General features: G+C 48.5%; 1 protein-coding gene across 7 annotated transcripts in view; it reads left to right on the top strand.

The window, feature by feature from the left end:
- Positions 1–25647, top strand: part of ARHGAP22 (Rho GTPase activating protein 22) — a 168064-nt gene that overhangs the window by 31190 nt on the left and 111227 nt on the right. For 6 of the 7 annotated variants that reach the window (XM_029932092.1, XM_029932094.1, XM_029932095.1 and 3 more), the window contains exon 3: positions 23958–24157. In XM_029932092.1, coding sequence (XP_029787952.1) covers positions 23958–24157 — 200 coding nt within the window. Of the gene's footprint in view, positions 1–7; positions 425–23957; positions 24158–25647 lie in introns of those variants that run through there. The other variant, XM_029932093.1, reaches the window with a different exon arrangement.

The raw sequence follows: 25647 nt of genomic DNA, 5'->3' as shown, positions 1-25647 counted from the left end.
GCCCGCCCGCGGGGAGCCCGGCCCCACGCGCCCCGCTCCGGGATGAGCAACGCCGCCGCGTGCGCACCGCGCAACGGGGCCGAGGGACAGCTAGCCAGGCCGCCCCGCCCTGGCCCCGAGATTGATCTGCAGCCGTTACCGAGCCTTTTCATGCTTCGCTTGGATGGGAATTAATTCTGGGATGGATAAATAATGCATTGAGGTTTGTGTAGTCCAAGGCAAGCCTTCGGTCGGGAGCAAGGAGAGGGAGCCAAGGGAGCCTCACCGGTAAAGCCTAGCAGCCATGGGGGCCGAGCGAGGCAGGAGGGGCAACTGGGCAAGAGGAAGAGAAAAGGGAAGTGGATGACAGCATGATCGGCACAAGGACGCTGGCCTGGCTGCTTCTGGAATATGCTGAGCCCAAAGATCAGGCAAGCCAGGAGGGGTAAGTCCAACTTCCTGGGGCGGATCTGGGCACAATGTGTGTCTCTTGGCTGACACGTGCAGACACTTAGCCGGCTGCCACACTGGGAGCCAGATGAGGCAGGCGTTCCAAAGGCATCCTCCTAAGGGACATGCCTTCCTAGTGAGGCTCCTGGGGTCTGTGGAGGTCAGACCTGAGACTGCAACAGGGCAGTAGCCATGTTTGTGCCCCCCAGTCCATGTTCAGCCCTCATCCAGTATTCTATGTTTTGCCAAGTTCCTGGGTGCCTCAAAGTGACCAGGCAACAAGTTGAGGAAAACTTTATTCCTTTACTAAAAAGGAAATGCTTGATGCCCAAGATTTGCCCCAGCAGCCAAGACAAAAGTGGCCCTCACTAGGGAGGGCCATGCCCCGGTTTCTGGAAACAGCCAGGGCCAGGTGAGAGCCCTCATTCCTGTGGCCTGGGTGGCGTTCTGCTGGGGCTGCAGGAGCTACCTGGGCTGTGCTGCAGGAAGCAATTCCTCAGGCAGGTCCCATGGGGAAAACTCCCAGGAAGCTGCACAGCCTGGAGATGAGGGTGTGAGGGAAGAGACCTAGAGATAAGTAAGAGACGGCAGTCTGGAGAACCTTGCAGGGATGATCTTGCAGGACCAGGCCACTGCCGCAGCCTGCCCGTGTCCCTGCAGAGTGGCCTGGAGACTCAGGACAAGTCCCAGGACTACGGACAGCATTTCCCTTGGGATAGCAACTTCTTAGCCAGCCAGAGTGTTATTTGAGATGAGAACATCTATGTTTTAAGAAAATAAAATGTGCCTGAAAAGGTGGCCAGTGTTTGGGGAGGGCTGAGCCTCCCTTAAGAGCAATGACTATGAGGACAGGTGGTGGCTTGGAGGTGGGTGGGAAACTTGCCTGGGGAGCCTGGAAACAGTCTTTTCCTGTGTGTGTGTGACAGGGATCCTCTAGCCTCCCATGAACTCACAAGCAACACGCCCATCTCATTAGCTACTAATGGATGGCTACTGGGTGGGCTGGCTTTCCAGAGCACGGGTACAACTGTCAGGACCCCTCCATGGGGCGCTCCGAATGGATGATAACCTGTGGACCCTCGTGGGCAAAAAGACAGCTGTGTATGGCTCTGAGGAGGGGTCGGAGTGCAATCTAGTGACCAGCTAAAGGGGTGGGCCAGGCCGTGCATGCACTTTGAGAAAACTTAAGTCTGTCCTCTCAGCCCTGTCTAGATATAGATATAAATACATAGGTGTGGCTATTGAGCCTTTGGCATATGGCTAGTCCAAACTGAGAAAAAGACACACTAGATTCTGATGACTTGGCAGAAGAAAAGAATGTAAAGTATCTTAATAATAATATATGGAGAACATGCTGAAATGACAACATTTGGGATATATTGGGTTAAATATATTATTAAATTTAATTTCACCTGGGTTTTTTTTTTTTACTTTCTTTTAAAGTGACTACTAGAACATTTACAATTACAATTACATATGTGGCTCCCATTAAATTTCTATTGCACGGTGCTGGCTAGAGAGAGATCAGGGTTTCAGTAAAGGGGCTCCCAGAAAGCCAGCCTTTGAAATCCCAAACTTCTTTTAGAGTTGTCCTAAGTCAGTAGTCTCAGCCGGGAGTGATTTTGCGCCACGCACTAGGGGACTTTTGGCATTGTCTGGAGACATTTTTGGTTGTTCCAACTGAGAGGCGCTGCTGGCATCTAGTGGGTAGACAACAGGGATGTGCTAAACATCCTACAAGGCAGAGCACAGGCCCCACAACAAAGAATTAGCTGGCCCAAAATGTCCATAGTGCTAAGGTGGAGGGACACTCTACTTGTTGAAATTATCTGGTAAGATATGTTAAAAGATGACTTTTATGGTGCCATGTGCCAGCTAACCACTTACCCATAAAAATGTATGATCATAAACGATGATAAGCATTCTAAGAGCATCTACGACAAATGTAGCATCTAAAGGAAGTAAGTGGCACTTGAGTGGTAAGCTGCGAAATGACAAAATGATGGGGACCTAACTAGGCAAAGAATGGTGGAAGGAAGAGGCCACCTTCCAGGTGGGGGACAGCAGGTGAGGTGCTGTGGGAGAGGAGGGGCACGCAGGAATAGGGGGCTGGAGCTGGGGGCGGGGAGGGGCAGCAGGCAGAGCAGGAGGCTGGAGAGCAGGTCAGGAATTGATGCAGGGTCGGGCTTGCAGTTTGTTAGGGAATAACCTCCCCAGGGATGTCTCCTGAGAAATACAGACCAGAATTACATGATTACGTGTGTGTGTGTGTGTGTGTGTGTGTGTGTGTGTGTGTGTTCATGCGCACACCTTAAAGAAATTGGATTGTGTTGGATGCCTGGATAGCTCAGTCAGTTAAACGTCCGACTTCAATTCAGGTCATGATCTCTCGTCTGTGAGTTTGAGCCCCGAATCGGGCTCTGTGCTGACAGCTTGGAGCCTGGAGCCTGCTTTGGATTCTGTGTCTCCCTCTCTCTCTCTGTCCCTCCCCTGCCCATGCTCTGTCTCTCAAAAATAAATAAACACTTAAAAAATTAAAAAAGAAATTGGGATTGTGGGAGAAAGAAGAATGTATATCAAAATTCATCCCCATTGAACCCATTCAGAGCTGGGCAGGGTACATGTTATAAACACAGCAAGCATAGTATGCAAATCGCAGCACTGGGGATCCAGACACGACCTTGTCCAGACTTTTCCAGACTATTCGTATTCCAGGTACACTTCAGGCTGTGCCACTGTGTGGATACACTGGGTTGCATGAAGAAGGCTGGGGTTGCTTTGGGGAATAGTTAATAAAATCGGTCTCAGCCGGCTCAGAAGCCTCTGGGGTCTGGCCCAAAAGGCTGCTCTGCAGATAGGATCTTCCCAGGGACCCTTCTCCAGAGTCAAGTGGGCTGTTAATTTCATGGAAGGCCCCCATCCAGGCTGCCAACACCCTGAAAGCTGTCCTCAGGTCTCTTTCCTACAGAGGAGGAGACGTTAAGGTTGAGAACCTCCATGGAACACCTGCTGTCACTTACCTGCATCTAGACTAAGCTTGGTTCTCTGTCATGCCCTGACAGAGCTCACTTCCCGAGAAGTTAGAGGCAGAAGAGGCAGATGTCAACATGGAACACACACACACACACACACACACACACACACACACATGCACACACGCACGCACACATACTTGCACACCCACATATACATAAGAGGACAATAATTCATAAAATAGAGAGGTACCCAAACCATCTGGAAGAGGCTCTAAATAGACCTATGAATTCAAACATTGTGCTGAGTTTTAAGTGCATCACACAATTCAGACTGACTTCAGAAGAGTCCAGATTGGCTCAAATCGGCATCAACTGGCCCTTTATACAATAAGTGACTTTAGCTCGTCTTTGCTTGCTTAGGACCAGCTCAGACTCATCATAGCTAGTTGTGGCCTGTCGAAGGGAGCCCAGGCTATTTGGAACCAGGTGTGGCTCCCTGCTTCCCACCGGGTTCCAGAGGTCCCTTCCAGGGACCCTTCCCTGGCGCTTTGCCCCAGCAAGCTCTTCCTCCCCTGACGCCTATATCCATATTCCCAGAGTGGGAATAGAAGAGAGAGCTTACCCCTGCCCTTGCCAGTTTTCCCAGGGGGAAACTAAGATAAATTCACTAAAACTCCATGAATGTATTACATATACAGGGAAGCAAGTCACAAGTCTTTGTGCTTGGTGACACGAAAAGTTGCAATTTCTTTTTCAAGATAGAAACTAAAGCATAAGGCAAGTGCCTTCTCTCCTGGGAAAAAGAGAGGAGGCGCAGGGGAACCTCGTGCCATACCCTCAGGCCCACTACCACATTCTGTGTGTGCCCCCTGCCCTGCTCACACAGCCCCTGAGAACACCTGGTTAGAACCAGGTCTGGCTCCCCATCTCTCCAGCAATAGTCAGAACAGAGCCCCAAAATACTTGACCTTGATGCGGCCTCAGCTGGCTCGGATTGTCCGCCTTTCTGAAATCCCACTGCCATCGGGCTGATGTCTTCAGAGGTCGGTATGTCCTGTCAGTCTGGATCGAGGCCTGTTGCTCTGGCCTTGTCCTAGTCTATGAAGATTAGGGATGGGACGCAGACCTGTCACGTTACTTCCCAAAGAGCTCTGGACTCGGCAGTCTCACTCATCCTCATGCCCTCACCCACCTGCAGCTGCCATCATGGCTCACCTGGACTATAGCCATAAGACTGCCTCACCCCCACTCACCTCCATCCATTCTCCACTCCAAAGCCAGAGCTATCTTTTCAAATGTAAATCCAGTCATAAACTCACCTCTAGTCTCTTCCCCTAGCCCTAGCTTGGACTTCCCCATTGCTCTTTAGGTTAGGATCCAAAGCCTTTTCCGTTGCCCACAAGGCCCCTCTTACAGTCTAACCAGTGGTCACCCCTCCAGACTTCCTCTCACCCTTCAGGCTCTGGTCACACTAGCCTTCTTCCTGTTCCTCAACTGTCCCATGGGCACGCCATTTTCCCTGCCTGAAATGCCTCGCCCTTCCTCTCCCTTCTCTCTCTCTCTCCAGCTAGGTCCTCTGCTGCATGCTCTCCTTTCTTTCTTTTTAAAATTCATTTATTTAAATTCAAGTTAGTTAACATACAGTATAGTATTGGTTTCAGGAGTAGAATTTAGTGATTCATCACTTACATACATCACCCAGTACTCATTCCAAAAGGTGTCCTCCTTAATGCTCCTTGCCCATTTTATCCCAACCCCCCACCCAAAACCCCTCCAGCAACCCTCAGTTTGTTCTCTGTATTTAAGAGTCTGTTATGGTTTATCCCCCTCCCTGTTTTTTATCTTATTTTTCCTTCCCTCTCCCTATGTTCATTCATTGTGTTTCTTAAATTCTGTGTCTGAGTGAAATTATATGGTATTTGTCTTTCTCTGATTGACCTATTTTGTTTTACATAATACCCTCTAGTTCCATTCATGTTGTTGCAAATGGCAAAATTCCACTTTTTGATGGCTAAGTAATATTCCATTGTATATATATACCACATCTTCTTTATCAATTCATCAGAGGTGGACATTGGACTCTTTCCATAAGTGGCTATCATTGATAGTGCGGCTATAAACATTGGGATGCATTTGTCCCTTTGAATCAGCATTTTTGTGTCTTTTGGATAAATACCTAGTAGTGGAATTGCTAAGTCATAGGGTAGGTCTATTTTCAGTTTTTTGAGGAACCTCCATACTGTTTTCCAGAGTGGCTACACTAGTTTGCATTCCCACCAACAGTGTAAGAGGGTTCCCATTTCTCCATATCCTCACCAACATCTGTTGTTTCCTGAGTTGTTAATTCTAGCCATTCTGACAGGTGTGAGGTTGTATCTCATTGTAGTTTTGATTTGTATTTCCCTGATCATGACTGATGTTGTGCACCTTTTGATGGGTCTGTTAGCCATTTGGATGTCTGCTTTTGAAAAATGTCTATTCATGTCTTCTGCCCATTTCTCTACTGGATCATTTGTTTTTTGGGTGTTGAGGTTGATAAGTTCTTTATAGATTTTGGATACCGACCATTATTCTGATATGTCATTTGCAAATATCTTTTCCCATTCTGTTGGTTGCCTTTTAGTTTCGTCGATTGTTTCCTTCACTGTGCTGAAGCATTTTATCTTGATGAGGTTCCCAGTAGTTCATTTTTGTTTTTATTTGCCTCGCCTCCAAACATGCTATCTTTTCTTTACAGCGTTTACCTTGGATTATAGTTGTACGCTTCCAGGTGGGATTATCTGATGGCTATCTGTCACTCCACTGGACTTTGAGTGCCATGAGGGCAGGAACCATTTCTGGTTTTGAATATCATTATATTTCAATGTCAGGCATCTGAAGGACACTCAGTACAAATATTTTGAATGAATGAATGAATCAATAAGTGGTAGAGAGAGCATTAGCCTGGGAAGCTGAACCACTCTGCCCTAACTGGTCTAGGTCCTTAGGAAAGTCAGCCCCCTGGGCACCTGTGTGGCTCAGTCAATTAAGTATCTGACTTGGGCTTAGGTCATGATCTCACAGTTTGTGAGGTCGAGCCCCACATCAGGCTCTGCTGTCAGGACGAGCCCACTTCACATCCTCTGACCCCCTCTCTCTCTGCACCTCCTCTGCTCATTCTCTCTCTCAAAATAAATAAATAAACTTTAAAAAAAGAAAGTCAGACCCTCCTTTGACTGACTTATATGTTGCAAATATTTTCCCAATTGGTTGCTTGCCTTTTACTTTTATATTAAGTTTTCCCCCCAGATATACCTGTTCTTAATTTTTATGTCATCACTCTATCAATATTTCATTTTAGAGTTTCTCCCTTTGTTTAGAATATTTCAAAATAAAATGGACATTGCTCTTAAAGAGACTCTTTCTTTTAGAGGAAATCATTAAACTAATGGGCCATGCTACAGGAGCTTTAGCTATCTTTCTTAGGAAGAGTATCAATGTCTTGGGAGCCTTGATGAATGAGCAGAGCCTGGTCAGGACTTTGGGGATGGAGCGAGAGAGCTCTATGAAATGAAGTACTTTCAGTGGCCGCATTGTTCTCGATGTTCCCCACAGGAAAGCGTTTATCGCGTGTCCTCCAAGCTCCAGGAATGTCCACTGCACTTACGTAATTCTCGTAACTGTACTCTGATGAGGCGCCAGCACTCCCATGGTAACAGATGTGGAAAGAGAATCACAGCTGCACTGCCAGCAAGTGGTGGCATTGGAATTCATGTCTGCCTAATGCTGAGGCTTCCAACCTCCCTCCCTAACCCAGTGCAGGGACCCACACCACCCAAAGACCACTGAAGATAGCACTGCATGATCCCAGGAGAGCTATAGATTCTTTGAGTAAGAAGAATCAGTGATTTATTTTTATTTCTTTCTTAATTCCAATAGAATTAACATACAGTGTTCTATTGGTTTCAGATGTCCAATACAGTGATTCAACAATTTTATGCATTACTCAGGGCTCATCATGAGAAGTGTTCTCTTAATCCCCTTCATCCATTTCACCCCTCCCCCCACCCACGTTTCCTCTGGCAACCACCAGTTCTCTATATTTAAGAGTTTGGTGTTTTGTCTCTTTTTTTTTCTTTGTTCTTTTGTTTTGTTTCTTAAATTTCACATATGAGTGAGATCACATGGTATCTCTTTCTCTGACTGGTGTATTTCATTTGGCACTTATATACTGTCTAACTCCATCCTTACTGTTGCCAATGGCAAGCTTTCATTCTCTTCTATGGCCGAGTAACATTCCATTCTTTATCCGTTCATGTATCGATGGACACTTGGGTTGCTTGCCTATCTTGGGCATTGTGAATAATGTTGAAATAAACATAGGTTGAATATATCTTTTCAGATTAGTTTTTTTATTTTCTCTGAATAAATACTCAGGAGTGGAATTACTGGGTCATATGGTAATTCTATTTTTATATTTTTAAGAAAACACCACACTGCTTCCCGCCATGGCTGCATCAGTTTGCCTTCCCACCAACGATGCACGAGGGTTCCTTCTCCTCGACATCCTTGCCAACACTTGTTATCTCTTGTGTTTTTGATTTTAACCATTCTGACAGGTGTGAGGTGATAGCTCCTTGTGCTTGTGATTTGATCTGATTTGATTTGATGAGTGGTGTTAAGCACCTTTTCATGTGTCTGTTGGCCATCTGTATGTCTTCATCAGAAAAAAATGTCTGCTCATGTCTTCTGCTCATTTTTTACTGGATTATTTGTTCTTTTGGTGTTGTGGTGATATTTTTAAGAAGATGCCCACAGCCTATGAACACATGGAGACTAAATCTAGACAATGGTTGGAATATTTAGGATTGAATTATTAATATGAAGTAGAAAACTAAGAAAAGAAAAAACAAGACTATTATGAACTCAAGAGAAAGCAAAAAGCAATGCATGAAAAGAAAAATTATTACAGTATACAACATAGCTCAATTGGGACTAGCAATTACACAGTATAAATTAATAATGCAGAGCTGGCATAATGATAAAACCAAATTATAATATAACTATATGGGGAAGATGGAGTGGGGGCTTATGTATGGTGGGGAAGGAGAATGAAAGAAATAAAATCTTCACTTTAGCTAGAAGTCAACAAATAATACTTAAAAAAGAAAAATCACCAAGTGACTTGGCATGAAAACAAACGTATAGGTCAATGAAACAGGATAGAAAGCCCAGAAATAAACCCAAGTATATATGGTCAATTAATTTATGACAAAGGAGCCAAGAATGTATTATGGGGAAAAAACAGTCTCTCCAATAAAGGGTGTTAGGAAAACTGGACAGGCACATGCAAAAGAACAAAACTGGACCATTATCTTATATTATATAGAAAAATCAACTCAAAATGGATTAAAGACTTTAGTTAAGACCTGAAACCATAAAACTCCTAGAAGAAAACATAGGTGGTGAGCTCCTTGACATCAGTCTTGGTGATGATTTTTTTTTTAATTTGACACCAAAAGCAGCGGCCACAAAAACAAAAATAAATGTGTGGGACCACATCAAACTAAAAAGCTTCTGCACAGCTAAAGAAACCATCAACAAAATAAAAAGGCAGCATCCAGAATGGGAGAAAATATTTGCAAATCATATGCCTGATAAAAGGTCAATATCCAAAATATATAAAGAATTTACACAACTTAATGGCAAAAAGTAATAATAATAAAAATGAAATCCAAATAATTCTGTTTAAACATGGGCAGAGGAAATGAGTAGACATTTTTCCAAAGAAGGCATATAATGGCCAACAGGTAAATGAAAAGGTGTTCAACATCACTAATGCCAGGGAATGCAGATCAAAACCACAGTGAGAACACCTCATGCCTGTTAGAATGGCTTTCATAAAAAAAGTAAAAATAAGAAAACCAAAAGATAACAAGGATATATTATCTCAAGTGAGGTTGTGGAGAAAAGGGAATCCTGGTCTACCATTGATAGGAATGGACATTGGTGCAGCCACTGTAGGAAACGGCAAGGAGGTTCCCCCAGAAATTAAAAATAGAATGGCTCTATGATCCAGAAGGAGGGCCACGAGAGGCTCATCCAGTGGTCTCCTTATCCTCGGTCAGTCCCTGGACCCACTGCCAAGGGCTGTCACTTTCCCCCAGAGTTCAGGTGCTCAACCCTAGATGTTCTCCACCACCGGCCGGGCTGTCTACCTCACAGGGAAGACTGGACTGTCTCCTATCTCTCCCTCTGGAAGTTCGCTCAGAACTTGAAGTTGCAGACCTCCAGATGAAGCAAATATCTAGGACAAGCCCCAGGGACCTGGTCAGAGGAAATAAAATTCCAATTTGGGGATCTTTGAACAGCAGGCCTCAAAGTACATTGCAGCCAGATTTTTTTAATACTGTTTATGCTAGGATGTTCATTATTCATTTCTAGTATTTTCCTCATTTTTGAAATTGAAGCATAATTTATGTACAGTAAAATGTACAAATCTTAAGAGTACAGTTCTGACCACTACTCAGATCAAGATGTAGTCTTAATTTTTTTTGAAATTTTGTGTGTTTGTTTATTTGTTTATTTTAGAAAGGAGTGAGAGAGAGAGCAAGCAGGGGAGGGGCTGAGAGAGGGAGAGGGAAAGAAAGAATCCCAAGCAGGCTCTGTGCACAGAGCCGGAAGTGGGGCTCGAATCCACATATTGTGAGATCATGACCTGAGCTGAAACCAAGAATCAGACGCTTAACGTAGAGTCTTTCTTTTAACCTCAGAAAGTTCCCTCCTCTGTTCCCCATGCCTCCTCAGCCTCCTAACAACCAGACAGACAGACACCCTTCTGATTTCTATCACCATGAGTGATTTTGCCTATTCATAAATTTCATCAGAGGATATGACTCTCACTGCTGACACATCAAAGCCCACGCATAGCCTTTCCACTCTCTTCTTTAGGGAAGGAAGGGAAGTCAAAAAACGTCTGTTGAGTGTTCAGAATGTGCCTTATACCAACCCTATGAGTCAAGGGAGAAAATGGAAGCAGAATAATTTAAGTAAAATGCTCCAAATCACACCACTAGTAAGATCCAAAGCAACCTAAACACAGCACTCTGAGGCTCAGGAAGGCTCCTTCTCCCAAACAGAGCCTTGTCCAGAGGCAGAGGCCAGGTGGGGTCACTGAGAAGCTTGGGCTCCAGCAATGGGAGTGTATCTAATCCCTCTGAAGCACCTGTTTCCGTGGTATTCACTGGGCTAATGCCAGGTGCAGGGGCCAAAACAGAAGACGGGGTCCTGCCACCCACTTTGTCCTGCTGTGTCTCAGATTTATTCAGCTCAAAGGCACCCTGGCTGGGCAGCAGGCTAGTAAAGAAGGGCAAGGAATCGGGTCAGATGGGGTGAGGAGAGTGGGTGTCCTCTGGAAGTGCCTCTCTTGGCCCCCGTGCCAAGGTGTGTGATGGGACGAGGCAGGCTGAGTTTGGCTGCTATTTTATTTCAGTGCGCCACATTTCTGACAAAACTAGCCAGCTGGAGTACCACAGCCTTAGATACCTTCCCCTTCCTGCTCGCTTTAGGAGTCAGACATATATTATTATTAAACATAATCAGCTGTTTAATAATAACAATGACCAGAGCTCATGTCTGTTGAGCTAATGTAACCCTGCTTTAGAACAGGCACAACTCATGAAGCAATTTTCTTTGGGCCCTCCACAATACCAGGGAGGCCAGGCCTCCCCCCGTCCCTGCCTGGGTATGGCCCTGTGACAACTCTGGCCACTCCTGAGCAATGGCATGCCCCAGTCACTTTCATTTGCAAAATACTTCAGTATTTCTGCATCCATCTATGGATTTTCACCCCCCTGTTTGAGAGTGTGCTTCTTAGTCCGGCCCTCATTTAGAATCTCACATCTCTTGAGTCTCCGTGCCCTGTTGGAGCTTCCATTTTAATGTCCCATTACAACTACCATGCGTGGAATCTCCTTTCCTCTTCAAAAGACCCCTAGTGAGAGACCACCATTGCCCCGTTTTTCAGATGAGGAAACTGAGTCCCAGAGAGATGAAAGAACTGGCAGCCAGGAGGAGCAGTGCTGGGATTCAAAACCTAGAGGTTCTAGGGGCACCTGGGTGGCTCAGTCAGTTAAGTGTCCAACTTTGGCTCAGGTCATGATCTCAACGGTTCACGAGTTAGAGCCCTGCATTGGGCTCTGTGCTGACAGCTATCTCAGAGGCTGGAGCCTGCTTCGGATTCTGTGTTTCCCTCTCTCTCTGCTCTTCCTCCGCTCATGCCGTCTCTCCCCTTCTCTCTCACTCTCTCCTTCTCTCTCTCTCAAAAATAAATAAATGTTTAAAAAAAATTTTTTTTCAAAACACAAAGGCTCTTGAACCTCATGGTGCACTTCCTTATTTCTGCAGTAGGGCTCTCTCCAGGCATCAAGAAAGGAAAGCCATCCTAGGCACAGAGAGCCTCATGTGTCAAGGCCCAGAGGCACATGTGCTGGTCAAGCCATGAGCTCCTGGGCATGGCTGCCGTGCAGAAAGGCAAGGGGGAAAAGGTGATGCAGCCTGGGACATGGGCCCATCTCACATTCTGGTCGGGCTTTAAACAAGGGAGTGACGTGACTGGATGGAGCCTTAGACAGTGAAGAATGCTGCAACGTGGGCAGTGTGTCTGCGGGGAGTGACTGAGGGCACAGAAGGCGCCGATGTCCAGCAGATGCTCTGGGAGCAGTGGTCTTTCCCATCTGCCAGTTGCAGAAGATGTGAAGGGACAACAGGGCTATTGTCAGGACACCCCTACTCGGAGCACTCGGCTGCTGCCAGCCAGGTTCCCCTGCTTCTGAACTCTGCTGCAGCCCCCAGAGTGCCAGTCTGTTGGTGCCTGAGGTCCACATGCCAGGAGATGAGTGGGCAGGCTGTCGGGGAGAGATGCATTGTGAGCCCGACCCTCCTTTCTCTGCCCACCTCTCTGCCCAGAATACCAGCTGAGAGGAAAACTGAGGTCTGCGCCCCGTGGAGGATGCCCAAAGTTCATAACACCAGCGTTCTTAGGACACGGGACACTGCCGGATGCTGGGCCAGAGGAACCCCAGGCTGGACTTCTGGCTCCAGAGAACTAGAGAATGGGCCCTAACCTTACTGTCTGAAAGTGAGAATAAATTATTTATTTGCAAGACAGGGCTGAGCTGGGTTAGGTAGGCCTGGGCCAGAAGACTGCCTTGGGCCCCCCTACCCAGACAGCCAGAGACATGTCCGCACTCTGCTGAAATCATCAACAGCCTCAATGATTACTTAACCATGAGTAGAGGATATATTGGTCTAAGCTAATGGCTTGTAGGCAGAAATGAAATTTATAATCGATACTGAATTATATTGACTCCACCGATCCCAGGCTCCTGGTGAATGGCCTGCTGATCTTAACAGAACTGGAGGTAGCAAGGCTGGGCTCAGCTGCTCTGGGACAAGGTCCAGAGAGAAGAGCGAGGTTTCCAAGAGGCTCAGCCCGGGGTAATAAAAAACAGTACTAACCACCGTTCATTCAGCGCCTCTCCATTTACAAAGCACTTTGAAAGTGGCTTTCACTTCATCCTCGCCAAGTCTAGGAAGCGGATAGCATTTGTATTTTGCTCCCATTTTATGTGGAAACCTGGGACTCCAAGAGGCCACAGGCCTCAGTCCCCCAAATTCTCCACCCCTGCTGTGACCTCGGGCAGCCTCTCTGCACACCAACCCCCAAACTCAGAAAAGAAGGCAAAAGACAGTTCTGTGCTTTGAGTCAACTTGTCGCCACTTCTCTGATTATGGGAATGGAATCACTGATATCGTGCCCTTTAACTTTTTAATTGTATGAAAACAGGCCATGGGTAGCAGAAATCCTGCTGATAGGTTCCTTCCAAGATCAGCTACAGAGGCGCGAGGTCTCTTGGATTTGATCTTTCCCGTCATTTTTGAACTTGAGGATTCGTGTCTCATGGTGGTTCACTTGCTCAGCAGTTTATCGAGAGGCTCTGTGCTACAGTGTAGGGATCCAGGCGTGGGGATCCCTGGCCATCAGAAGCTCGCAAACCAATACAGCGTAGAGATCTGGCCGAAGATATGTGGCCAGTTCCAGGAGTGGCCCAATGGGTGGAAATCAGCCCCTCTGCTTTGAAAAGCTACTAGAGGGGTCTTCACATGGTAGGAAACTGCACTGGTGCCTCCAGAATGAGTCAGGACTCAGCGGGGCGGCAAGCACAGAAATGCAGAGATGTGGCATAAAATGACCCCTATGGGGACCAGTCATTGGCTCGAAAAGATAGGGGTGTGTTGAATGAGCAGAGGTGCAGCTGGAAATCTGGCAGAGCACTGGCTCACAGAGGCCTTCTCCTCTTCGCCTCCACTCTAGACCCGTGTCAATGAGGGCAAAAGTGCAGCCTCTCCAAGGAGACACACAAGAGAGACTTCACTGTGGGATGGCATTTGGGGGTCCAGCTTGTGGAATGAAATTAATGGAGGTCCTTGAGGCTTGTCTTTCTCAGAGGAAGAGGTTGTTGTTTTTTGCATTAGTGTTGAGCAGGAGGGGTTAGAGTATAGTCTGTTAGAGGACAGAGATGTGGGTCCTGTGAGGGTCAGTGTTAAGAGCCTGGGAGCCAGAATTCCCAGGTCTGACCACCTGCTCTCTAATCCTGTGTGTCTTCCTGTGCCCCCGGCTGGGCACATCCCTTCTTCCCCGGCCTCCCATAGTGTAGAGGATGAAAAACGTTTCCTCTGCCCTCTTAAGTTCTGAATCGGGGCCCTGCTAATTAAACTGCTAGAAGATAGAGTCACAGGAGGAGAGGCAGTTAAACCCAGGGGCAGTACGCTGTGGGATGGTGGTTAGGAAATGTATGGTAGGTAAGGTTGTTTAGTAAGGATTGTTATTCAGACCACGGTAAGAGTCTCCCTCTCCTCTTCCTGGTACAGGAGTAGGGGAGACACCTAAAAGGGGAATTTATTCCCTCCTTTTGGCCAGAAGCGGAGGAAAGAGAACTCCTTCAGGATTTGCTGTTTCTCAATTGCCTGCCCCTTAAAACAGTCAGTGAGCCATGTTGCCGTCATCAAGTGGTACATTTCGGAGGACATAACCTGATCCTCTCCCATGTTCACTCTATTCTCTCATCCAGCTTCAGTCTCCCCACTGGCCTCCCAGCCTCCCAGCCTCACTTGGTCCTGCTGCTCTCCTGCTCCTTTTCCTTTTACATGTGGCACGATGACAGTGAGACCTCGTGTCTGGGCGTCTCTGCACCCCTTTACCTTTGCTAGGGCAGGCGCATGCCTTTCATCTCCATGCCCCAGAGGCTAGCACAGGGCGATGTCCAGCAGGCCCCCACGAGTGGATGAGTGAATGCCAGATCAGGTAAATCTGAGGGGTCCTGCTGCATGAAAGTGCAGAGCAAGCCGTTCAGAGTCCCTCTGCCTTCACCTCCCTCTTGCCAAAGCCCAGCACCAGCTGAGCCAGGAGGCAGACCCAGAAAGAGCCAATAAAACTAACTTTTAAGAATGCCATCTTTTATATTGATTTCTTTAAAATCATTACAATAATCACAATGGAAAAAAATCCCAACTTTCTAAACCACCTCTGCGCTCTCATAGAATTAGTACTTCTCACTTACGTAAGCCTTGTCTTTCGTCCTCTGGACCCTGAAGTGAGATCCGTTAGGAGGGCCTGGCTGCTTCTCTAGGTCCCTCAGATGGGGGACCTAGCAGAGGACAGATGACCAAATGGAGTCCAGAGAGAATGCTAAGTAACAAGTTGGGAAGAAAACAAGTCAGGGGCATTCAGGAACCCTAGTGTAATAAATCACCTGAGGCTCACGCAGTATTCCCAGGACAGCGCCGGGACCTGACAAGACCTCCTCGGCCTCTATACAGATTGCATTAACATTATGAAACCGTCTTGTCCGGCTCTCCAGATTGCCCCTTCCATTACCTCACCTCCCTTCTCAATCAATCTTTCAGCCTCAATACTTACCCTTTAAATCAATTCCACTCTGAGAGCCGTCTTGCTAGTTCTCCAGCCTGGCTTTAAAATCCCATTGACTTTTATAAATCAATTGCATTTTAGCTCCTGGGCAGCCGCCCCTCCATGCTCTTGGGGTTGCACTTACAGAGCTGCAGATGGATAAACATTCCCCGGCCGGCTGCAGGGCGCCCGACTTCAGTGAGAGCGCCACTAGGGCCAATCACCCCAGCGGCCGCCCATGGCCATGTTGGCCCTGAGAACAGTTGGGTGTGGTGGATGGGGTTCTCCTAAGTAGACCTTAAGATGAGGATGGTCATGACGTGATCTGTCCCACAGGTGCCCCCAGAAGACACCAGTGAGGGGGTGAGGGAGCAGCACAGGGAACTGTACAAAGCCCGATCAAGGGAGGTGTCAGTCTGAGCCTCCGGAATTTTGAGGTGTGAATTACACCTCTTTACCCCTCTGAGTGGTTTCCAACTGGAAATCAGGCTGCAGGGGCTCTCAGACTTCCACACCCAGGTACTTCCAGTCCTCCCAGGGCCTGGGAAAAGTGGTCTTCATTAGCCCCAGGGCAGTCTCTCAGTATAGGCCTGCAGCCCTGAACACCGAGCGAGTCAGCACAGGTACAGGGAATAGGGGTGTGCACATAACAGCAGAAAGAGGGATCCAAGGGGATTTGGATGGAGCTTCAACATGGTCCACAATCGAAAGTGTCCTGGCTGTGTCTTCAGCTTGGGCACCCTCCAGATGAGAGCGTCTGCACCACTGGGTGGGTGAAATGCCCACACATCCTCCCTGAGCCCCTCCATATGTGGAGGGGGAGCAGACAGGCTGGAGGGGACCCGGGCCCACCAACAGGGCTCACAGGGAGGGGCCCCCTGTTCCAGAAAGCGCCATCTGTTGGGCCTAGAAGCTCCGAGTAGGCATTGCCCAGGCTGCTCTTGTTTGTGCTGAGGTCCACAGCCCAGCACATCGCTTGCCACACATAAATACTTGTAGACATGCATCCAACTAGTGACATTGTCATTTGAGATCTCCCAAGGGGATCCTGTTCCATTCTGCAAGAGCTCTTTTATTTTACAGTTTTTATTTTCATTTACTTCTGGTAATGGAAGGGTACGCTGTTCCCTCCACGGACAGTCACCGTTAGAGGTGTGACATGCTCCTTTGACACAAATACATGAACCCACCAAAAATACATTGTGATGGCTTTTGTTTGGGGATTGTGTTTTTCTTCCCTTTTTACAGTACAGAGGTTTGCACTTTGTGTCCTCTTGTTCTATAACTTGCATTCTTCCACCACTATGACAGAATTTAAGTAAATGTTAAAAATAAGGCAGGGAAGGGGAGCCAGGGGGCTTGGGGATGCCTTTTTGAAGAATGATTGGTTCTTCCTCAGTGGGAAGGTGGCACTTGAGCTCCGAGCAGGGACAGGGCAGCAGGTGCAGAGCCTTGCGCACGGCCGGCCAGTATGAGGAACAGCAGAGGTCAGTGCAGCCAGGGCAGGGAAAGCACCGAATGTTGGAGAGATCACATGGCCAGGACCGGAGGACCCCTGAAGGCTGTACTGATGGCTCTGACTTTTATGCTGAGCACGATGGGGAGTCCCACAGGGCTTTCCTAGGGAGCAACATTCTCTAACTCCCATCTTCAAAAACTCTCTCTTGCTGCCTGCTAGAGGCTAAAGGGAGCAGGGGGCAGAACAAAATCCAGCAGAAGAGATTCCAGACATATTTCAGGTGAGAAACGATGGCCGACTGGGGATGGTGCTTCCATTGATTGATGGCAGAGACCATGGGAGGAGTAGGGGGCAAGGCCGGGAAAGCCCCAGAGTTCAGCTTCGGGCATGTAACATTGGAGGTGTCACATAGACAGTGTGACAGATGCGTGGCCGTCTGCATGGGCACCTTGTACACATGGATGGTGTTTAAATCCACAAGACAGAAGCAGATCCCTGAGACAGTGGGTGTGGGTAGAAGTGGAATCTAAGGACTAGCCCTGGGTGCTGGGCGAAGAGGCAGGAGGAGGAGACAGCATGGCGGCCAGTGAAGGAGGGGAGGGGCCGGGGCGGGGGGTGGGGGGGGTGGGGGGGGAGCATGGTCTTGGAGCCCCAGGGTAGAAATGGCCCAGGAGGAAGGAGGTTACCACCTGAATCCAGTATTGCCAGGGGTCAAGAAATGGGAGGACCAACCTGACCCTTGGATTGAGCTGTGTGAGGGTCACTGCAGCCTCAGTGAGAGTAATTTGGGTGGGATAGAAGTAGGGGAACCTGACTGAGCGGGGTCCAAGAAAAACAGGAAGCAGTTGGGGATGAAGAAGAAGCCTCTGGAAATGGATGGTGGTGATGGTTACATAGCAATGTGAACATTCTTAATGCCCCTGAATTGTACACCTAAAAATGGCTAAAATGGTAAATTTTGTTATGTATATTTTACTGTGAAAAAAAAGGCATTAGGAGAGGTATTGGAGGAAAGGGAGTGAAGACACCTTCTCTGAGGAGTTTGATAAGAAGGGGAAGCTAAACATGTCAGCCCACATACATTCACCTGTTCCTTTTAATGTCTGCAAAGCATCTTACAATGTGAATATAGCCCAGCTTACTGGGCCATTTTCTGATCATTGGCCACTTGGATTTTCCCCATTTTTAGGGATCACACAGAGGGCTACAGGGGCATCCCTGTGTGCCCCTGCCTGTGCACTAGTGGTTTCTTTCTCTCCCTTCCTTCCTTCCTTCCTCCCTTCCTTCCTTCCTTCCTTCCTCCCTCCCTCCCTCCCTCCCTCCCTCCCTTTCTTTCTTTTTTCCTTCCTTCCTTTCTTTCTTTCTTTCTTTCTTTCTTTCTTTCTTTCTTTCTTTCTTTCTTTCTTTCTTTCTTTTCTTCCTTCCTTCCTTCCTTCCTTCCTTTCTTCAATGTATTTATTTTTGAGAGAGAGAGAGAGTCAGTGTGAGCAGGGGAGGGTCAGATATAGAGGGAGACACAAAATCTGATGACAGGCTCCAGGCTCTGAGCTAGCTGTTAGCACAGAGCCTGACACAGGGCTCAAACCCATGAACCATGAGATCATGACCTGAGCCAAAGTCAGACACCTAACCAGCTGAACCACCCAGGTGCCCCTCGTGGTTCTTTCTTGTAGGACAGAGACAAGAGGTGGGATTACTGGCTTATAGACTGTGTATGGTTTTAATCTGAATAAATACAGCCCAATTGCCCTCTAGGTCGTGGCTTACAATTACTCACAACGTCACCAACACAGGACATTCCCAGACTTTAAAAGTGTACCTGCCTGAAGGGTACACAGTGCTCTATTATCTGCTGGCTATAAGTCACAGTTAGCTGATTACTACTGAAATGCAGCATCCCTGCACATCTTGATTGTATTTGTATGTTCTCTTCTGTGCATTTACCTGTTCACTTATTGAATTTCTTCAACTCTGAGAAATGAAAGCTCCCCATTTCCTGGGTAGGCAAAAGGCCTGGTCAGCTGGCCCCGCCTCTCACTTTGCCCTAGCAACCCCTTGATGCTGTACAGCACTGTGCCTTGTCTAATTATGAATGAACCTTTGGGCCCTTGAATTCCATTTCCTCCACCCAGAGTTCTGACGTCTCCCTGGGATTAAGGACCATAAAGATGTAGGGGACCCAGCTCCCTCCTGGAGAACTCTGGGTGCATGAGTATGTGTATGTTTGCAAGTGTGTGTGTCTATGTGTAAGAGTGTATACGTGCATGAGTGTGTGAATGTGTATGTATGTGAGTGTGCATGCATGAGCGTGTGTTTGCAAGTGTGTATGGGGGCTCCCAGGAAACACCAAAATCTCAGGGTTCTATGCTGAGGAAGTTCCACCTGGAGGAGTTCCATAGATTTGGAAGGCATAAACGAATGAATAGGTGAATGAATGAGTGAATGAATGAATGGTTGTGATGTGAGTGAAGGGCGCCCTCCCTCTCCCAGGGTCATGAGCTTGCCCTCGGCCTGCCCCTGGGCCCTCTCTGGAAACTCACATCAGTTCTGGAACCTCAGAATGTCAGGGCTCTTTGACTTGAAAGCTTCACCTATGTATTCACAGAACTGAAGAAGTTGATTCGAGGAAATGCTGAGGACAGGAACTGTGGTTATTAATAAATCATAACAATGATTATTTTCCTTTCAAGATACTCAGTTGGCCTTTTAAGAAGCAGCATCTCTGTGACTGATCAGCTGAGGAAAAGCCTGGGCTGGTTTGGCACCGAGGCATCTGCGCAACGTGCCCTCCCTGGTGAACGGAGGCAGCAGAAGCTGGTTTTTCACTGGGCAGTGAAGGCAGGGATGCCAGCATCTGCTCAGACAGAGACCAGTGCAGCTTCCTGCCTCAGTGGAGACCCCTTGCCTTTGCCTCAGGGAGCAAGGCTCCCCTCCCCCCTCCCTGTCCCCTCCACGCCTGCAGCCTGTGGGAGGGATGTGCTCAGGGCCTGGGGATCAGGGCAGAAAACAACCCCTCTTCTTTGTTTTTCTACATTGGGGGAACAGCAGGTCACTCACAGTACAGTGATTGATTGATTTATTGCACAAGCATGCTGGGCAGCTGCTGCCCACCAGTGCCCCGTGCTCTGAGAGCTCAGCCTTCCTGGGCAGACATGGCCGGACAGACAGTGCCTCACAGATGTGGCCCAGTGCCCGGCTGAAGGCTCCCCAGCACTCCTCAGGGTTGAGGTGCACTGATGAACCACTGAATTTTTATTGAACTCCTCTATGTGCTGGTCCTGCTCAGGATGCTATGGGGGGTGTGGAAGGAAGGGCAGTGCATTCTGGGTCCTACCAGTCCTATGATCTTATCAGATGAGACAGTTTTAGGCCCTCATGCAATAGAAGGCAAAGAACAGAGCCAGGGATGTGGCACCAGAACATTCCATAAAGCAAGATTCCTCAGAGGGTCTTTAGAAGGGTGGAAGGTTCTACATAACCGTTACAGATTCCCCCAAGAAGAAAAGAATATGCAAATAGAGGAGGCCTGAGCCAACCCATGCCCTCCAGAAATTCTTCACACATTGGCCCAGTTTCTGTTAAGACTTATCTTAGAAATCTCAAGTAATTAAAAAACAAAAGCCTAGGCACTGCTGACTTAATTTTACCATTAATTCTCAACCCATTAGGGGAATTTTAGAGACAAAGAAACAGACCCAGAGAAGAGAAGTCTGTAACTGGGGAACACACCTGTCTCCTCTCCGCCCTCAGTCCTCTGTCAGACAAACCAGAATCCTGGGGTTGTGGTAACCCTGCTGTCCAGGTGCCTAGAGCCCCAGACAGCCCTGGGCCCTGGAAAGGGATCAGTAAGTGTCTGCCGAATCCAGCCCTGCTCCAGCCCCTCCACAGCTTGGGGTGGGAGCAGGTACAACCCTCGGAGCAGAGAGGTCCCTCCAGATGCTGTGGGTCCTGTTGGGCACAACCCCCACCTGCCGGCCAGTGGCAGCCCCACCGCCTCTTCCTGCAGAAGAGTCAAGGTTGCAGAGCAGAGACAGAGCGCAGCACAGACCCGGGACTTGGTGTTATGGGCACCGGGAAATGGAAGGGCGGCCTTTCCAGGGCTGCGGGAACACTTCTAGGGAAATATTAAATCTCATTCAAGAGGGGAGGAAGGCCCAAGTGACCAGGAGACCTACGAGGACCCCAGCTGCTCCGCCACCTCCAAAGAGCTCTTCCCACCAGGGGCAATCAGATAAGAGGGCGAAGCAAGCAGGCTGGTGCTTTATACAGAGAGTAAGAGCCTCTGCTCCCCTGGTAAATGACCCAGTGACAGGGTGAGCTAAGTCAGTAACAGTGTCATTTAATACCTACTAAATTATGGAGTAGGAATATTCAAATTATGACATTTCATGTTGGTGGTTATGAGGCTAGTGGCACACTCGCATTGTTTTGTGGTGTCAAATAGCCACACATCATTTTTGAGAAGGAAGTGTGTAATGGCACCTCACCAGCCAAAAGCCATAGAAAAGTCTGTGCCCTCCACCCTGTGAGTTTGTCCCAGGAACCCATCTTCAGGAAACACCTCTGCATAGAGAGAGCTGCCGCATCGTTTCCATTATCAGAATCCTCACTGTCATGGTAACCGGCTACTGGGCACCATGTCCATGCCAAGCGCTCTGCCAGACTTGGCCACCTCTTCCCCTCCACCCCGCCCTGCAGGGTCAGGTATCCCCATCCTACGGGCACCCAGCTTGCTAATCAGCACACTCAGGCAGACAATTCGCAGAGCTGGCCGTGACCTGAACCCAACCCTGTATTTCTTCAACCAGACCCCATTGTCTGTTTAAGGAAATAAGTAACCTTGGAAGGACTCCAAACATCCAGCAATGGGGGAGTCTTTAGGTAACTCATGGGGATAGTAAGTAGCCACAGAAATAAAGGAGGGAAATAGACTTTAATCTAGTACACATCAATATGTATGGGGACCAGGACCCGCAGAAATGTGGGGAGCAGAGGTATAGAGCTGCCGCTAAGTGCAAGAGCAAATGGGAAAGACCCTCTTCCACAGGAATCGCCAGTCCCCTTTATGGGCATTGGGACGAGGCTGGAAACAGCTTGCTTGCTCTCTGGGACAAGGCACAGCCAAGACAAGGCTGGAACATTCAACACCGGCCTCACCACAATCAGGGGACAGCAACGGGGAATCAAGGTGGAGAAGACATGGACTGCCATAGTCTGAGCCATCACAGCTGCTCAGGGTGGCAGAGAGGGTGGTGTGTCTTCTTAATCCCCCTGCCGTCAGTGGGCTGGCCCCTTCTAGAGCAGGACCCACAGTGGTAGATTCGAGATTATTCCCAGGCCATATGTCACTCAAGGCGAATCTGGGGACCACCAGACTATACAGTCTCCTCAGATAGCAGCTGAGCATCATGTCACATTTAATATTATGTTAAGACACATAATATTATAAATTAAATAGCCTGTAGTATTTGACACGTATGACTTGCATCCATTCCCTGAACAGCACATGATAAGAACCATGTAGAACTGGATAAGACATCCTGTCTATCCTTCCACACCCCTCAGTATGGTGGGGCAGAAAGGCAGCCAGAGATAATTACCAGCCATGGGTCACGAGTGCTAATAGAGGGGTAAATGGCTCTCTGGAGAGGATTCAGAAAGAAGGTTCTATGAAAGAAGGATCTGAGTTGGATCTTGAAGGATGCGCAGGAGCTCACCAAGCAGCCAATGCCAGGGCTTGAGAGAAAGGGCTGGAAGAAAGGTTCAGGTTATTGGGACAGCATGGGCAGAGGGTAGGCCAGGCTTAGGGAACTGTGGTCACTAGAGCAACAGGAAGAGCTTACACACACACACACACACACACACACACACACTCAGATATAATGCCAGACCATGGGTTGCAGGGAACATGCATTCCAAACAGAAGTTAGGATCTGTGGTTTAAGAGTTACAAGTGTGATTCCATTTAGAAGAACTGTCCTTCCAAAGTCCAGGATGGCCCCTCCTGGTAACCACTGCAGCAATATCCTTGCTACTGGCCAGAGAGGGGAAAGGTGATTCTCCTGAGACAGAGGAGAAAGAGGGGGATGATGGTATAGAAGAGGATTAGTAGGGAACAAGGACCCAGCCATCACTGTGAAGGGCAGTACCAGTCCTGGCAGAGTGTCAGGCAGTGTCAAGTGCAGAGGGAGCAGAGGGAGCCTGCAGGGCAGAGGGCTCATGGGCACTCAGGGACTCTCAGGTAGGAGAGATGGCCCCTTTGCCCTCCAGGGATCCATTAACAAATTATGACAAACGGTTGGAGCAAAGACCCCACTTCCCAGGCCCACTCTGGCAGGATGAGCCCAGGGAAGCAGCAGGGTGACTTTGGGGGCTTCTAGGCAATGGTGTCCAAGTCTGATGCCTCCAGAGAAGGGATGCCATGCAGAAACCAGGGAGGGGGGGCTGATGGGGCCAGCTCCCTTGGGGCTTGGGTAACAGAAACCCTGATGGAATGTGAGCTTCAGGAAGACCCAGATTTTTATCTGTTCCTTATTTCACTGCTTTATCCCCAGCACCTAGAATAGTAACTGACACATATAGGTACTCAATAAATAGCTGCTGAATGAATAAATGGATTAACTGTTGAACAAATAGAAAGATGATGGATGGATGGAAGGAAGGAAAGAAGGAAGAAGGAAAGATGGATGGATAGATGGATAGATGGAAGGACAGGACGGAAGGAAGGAAGGATCAATGGATGATGGATGGATGGATGGATGGATGGATGGATGAATGGATGGAAGGGTGGATTCATGGCTACACGGATGCATGTATACATTAGTGAGTAGGTGGATGTGTGGACGCATGCACAGATGCATGAATAGATAACCAAACTTGGGGAAATGAAGAACCTAAGGACCTAGAGACATAGCAGAAACTAACTAAGCCAGCATGCTGTGTCTATCCCAAGTGGATAACCTTAGGCTGCTGTTGCTGAGGTGTTGCCCCTTTGTGCCCAGGGGGGGATATGCCAAGCATGATCATGCCCTGCTAGCCTAGGCTCCATGCCCTGATCACAGGGCAGTGGGGATGCCAGGATGGGGCAAGGACTTACAATAGGCATGCCTCCTTCATACTCATTGTGTGTTTTCCTGGCTTCCAGCTCGCTCCAAAAGCCTGGTGATGGGGGAGCAGAGCCGGAGCCCTGGGCGGCCGCCCTGCCCCCACAGGCTGGGCCCCATACTGAAGGAGGGCTGGCTGAAGAAGCAGAGGAGCATCATGAAGAACTGGCAGCAGCGCTGGTTCGTGCTGCGTGGGAATCAGCTTTTCTACTTCAAGGACAAAGATGAGACCAAGCCCCAGGTGAGAAGCACGTGTCTTGTGTCCTGGGGCATCACGGCGGGGTCCGAGGGAGGGTTAATTAGGCCGAGGAGAGGGGAGAAGGTGGAGATCCTCCTGTCAGGACCTCCACTCCTCAAGCCCCCAAGCCACTGACTTCACTCACAGTGCCACTTCACCAGGATTTCCAAAGCGATTGCTACTCCCAGCCCCCGTGTTCCTGGTATCACAGCTTGTTTTAGGGCCACAGCTTCAGCAGTGCAGATGTGTTCATGTAATGTGGATAGACAGCCTCTCCACACAGCTTAAGGAAACAAGTCCTCCCTGCGTTTCTTTCAGCCTCTTGGTAGCATTCTTGTTACTTCTGCTACCCTGTTACTTCTGCTAACCCCAAACTGAAATCTGCTCACTGTGGAACCCCTGTGTCCAATGCCTCTGCCTTTTGTGGCTTCTTCTATTTTCCACCAGTACTACAAGATCCACTTAATCTGGGGTCAGGTGGGCGGGAGTCGGTGCACGTCTCAGCAGTTCCCACAGTGTGGAGGTGGGGCCTGGGGGTGCAGAGAGGATGCTCAGTGATGGGCAAGGTGGGCGGAGGGACCTGGGCACAGTACAGGATCACACGGGCATCACTGTGAGATGACCTTCCCTCCCCTCTTTCAATTCTTCTGAGTCTGTCAAGGAGGAAGCATCAGTTGGGTACAGGCATGTGCTTCACCATATCCAGCATTTGGGATCCTCCCTTAAAAAATGGGGACCAGGACAGAGGTGGGAAAGAGCTGCCCCGTCTCAGAGCCTTTAGTGGCAATAGTGCACACGTTCTGTCTTCACTGCACTGTTTAATGGTTAACTTCTGTTTGTGGAAAGTAGTACTGGGTTCCGTTCATGACAATGGTATCACGTTTTCCCCTCTAAGATATGTCTAAGTTAAAATTGAAAAATGTCACACAGCAGTGTGAATGTACTTAGTGCATGTAACTGTACACTTAAAAATGGTTAAGGGGCGCCTGGGTGGCTCAGTCGGTTAAGCCTCCAACTTCGGCTCAGGTCAGATCTCACATTCGTGGGTTCGAGCCCCGCATCGGGCTCTGTGCTGACAGCTAGCTCAGGGCCTGGAGCCTGCTTCTGGTTCTGTGTCTCCTTCTCTCTCTGCCCCTCCCCCTCTCATGTTCTGTCTCTCTCTGTATCAAAAGTAAATAAAACATTAAAAAAAGTTTTTAAAAAAATGGGGACGGGGACAGAGGTGGGAAAGAGCTGCCCCATCTCAGAGCCTTCAGTGGCAATAGTTAATGGTTAAGGGGCACCTGGGTGGCTCAGTTGGTTAAGTGTCTGATTTGACTCAGGTCATGATCTCATGGTTCGTGATTTCGAACCCTAGTCATGATCTTGAGGTTCGTAGTTCGAACCCTGCATCGGGCTCTGTGCTGACAGCTCAGAGCCTGGATCCTGCTTCAGATTCTGTGTCTTTCTCTTTCTCTGCCCCTCCCCTAATTGTGCTCTGTCTCTCAAGAATG

Source organism: Suricata suricatta, chromosome 2, assembly GCF_006229205.1.
Source record: "Suricata suricatta isolate VVHF042 chromosome 2, meerkat_22Aug2017_6uvM2_HiC, whole genome shotgun sequence".
NCBI lineage: Eukaryota > Metazoa > Chordata > Mammalia > Carnivora > Herpestidae > Suricata > Suricata suricatta.
This window is presented reverse-complemented; position numbering and strand designations above follow the sequence as displayed.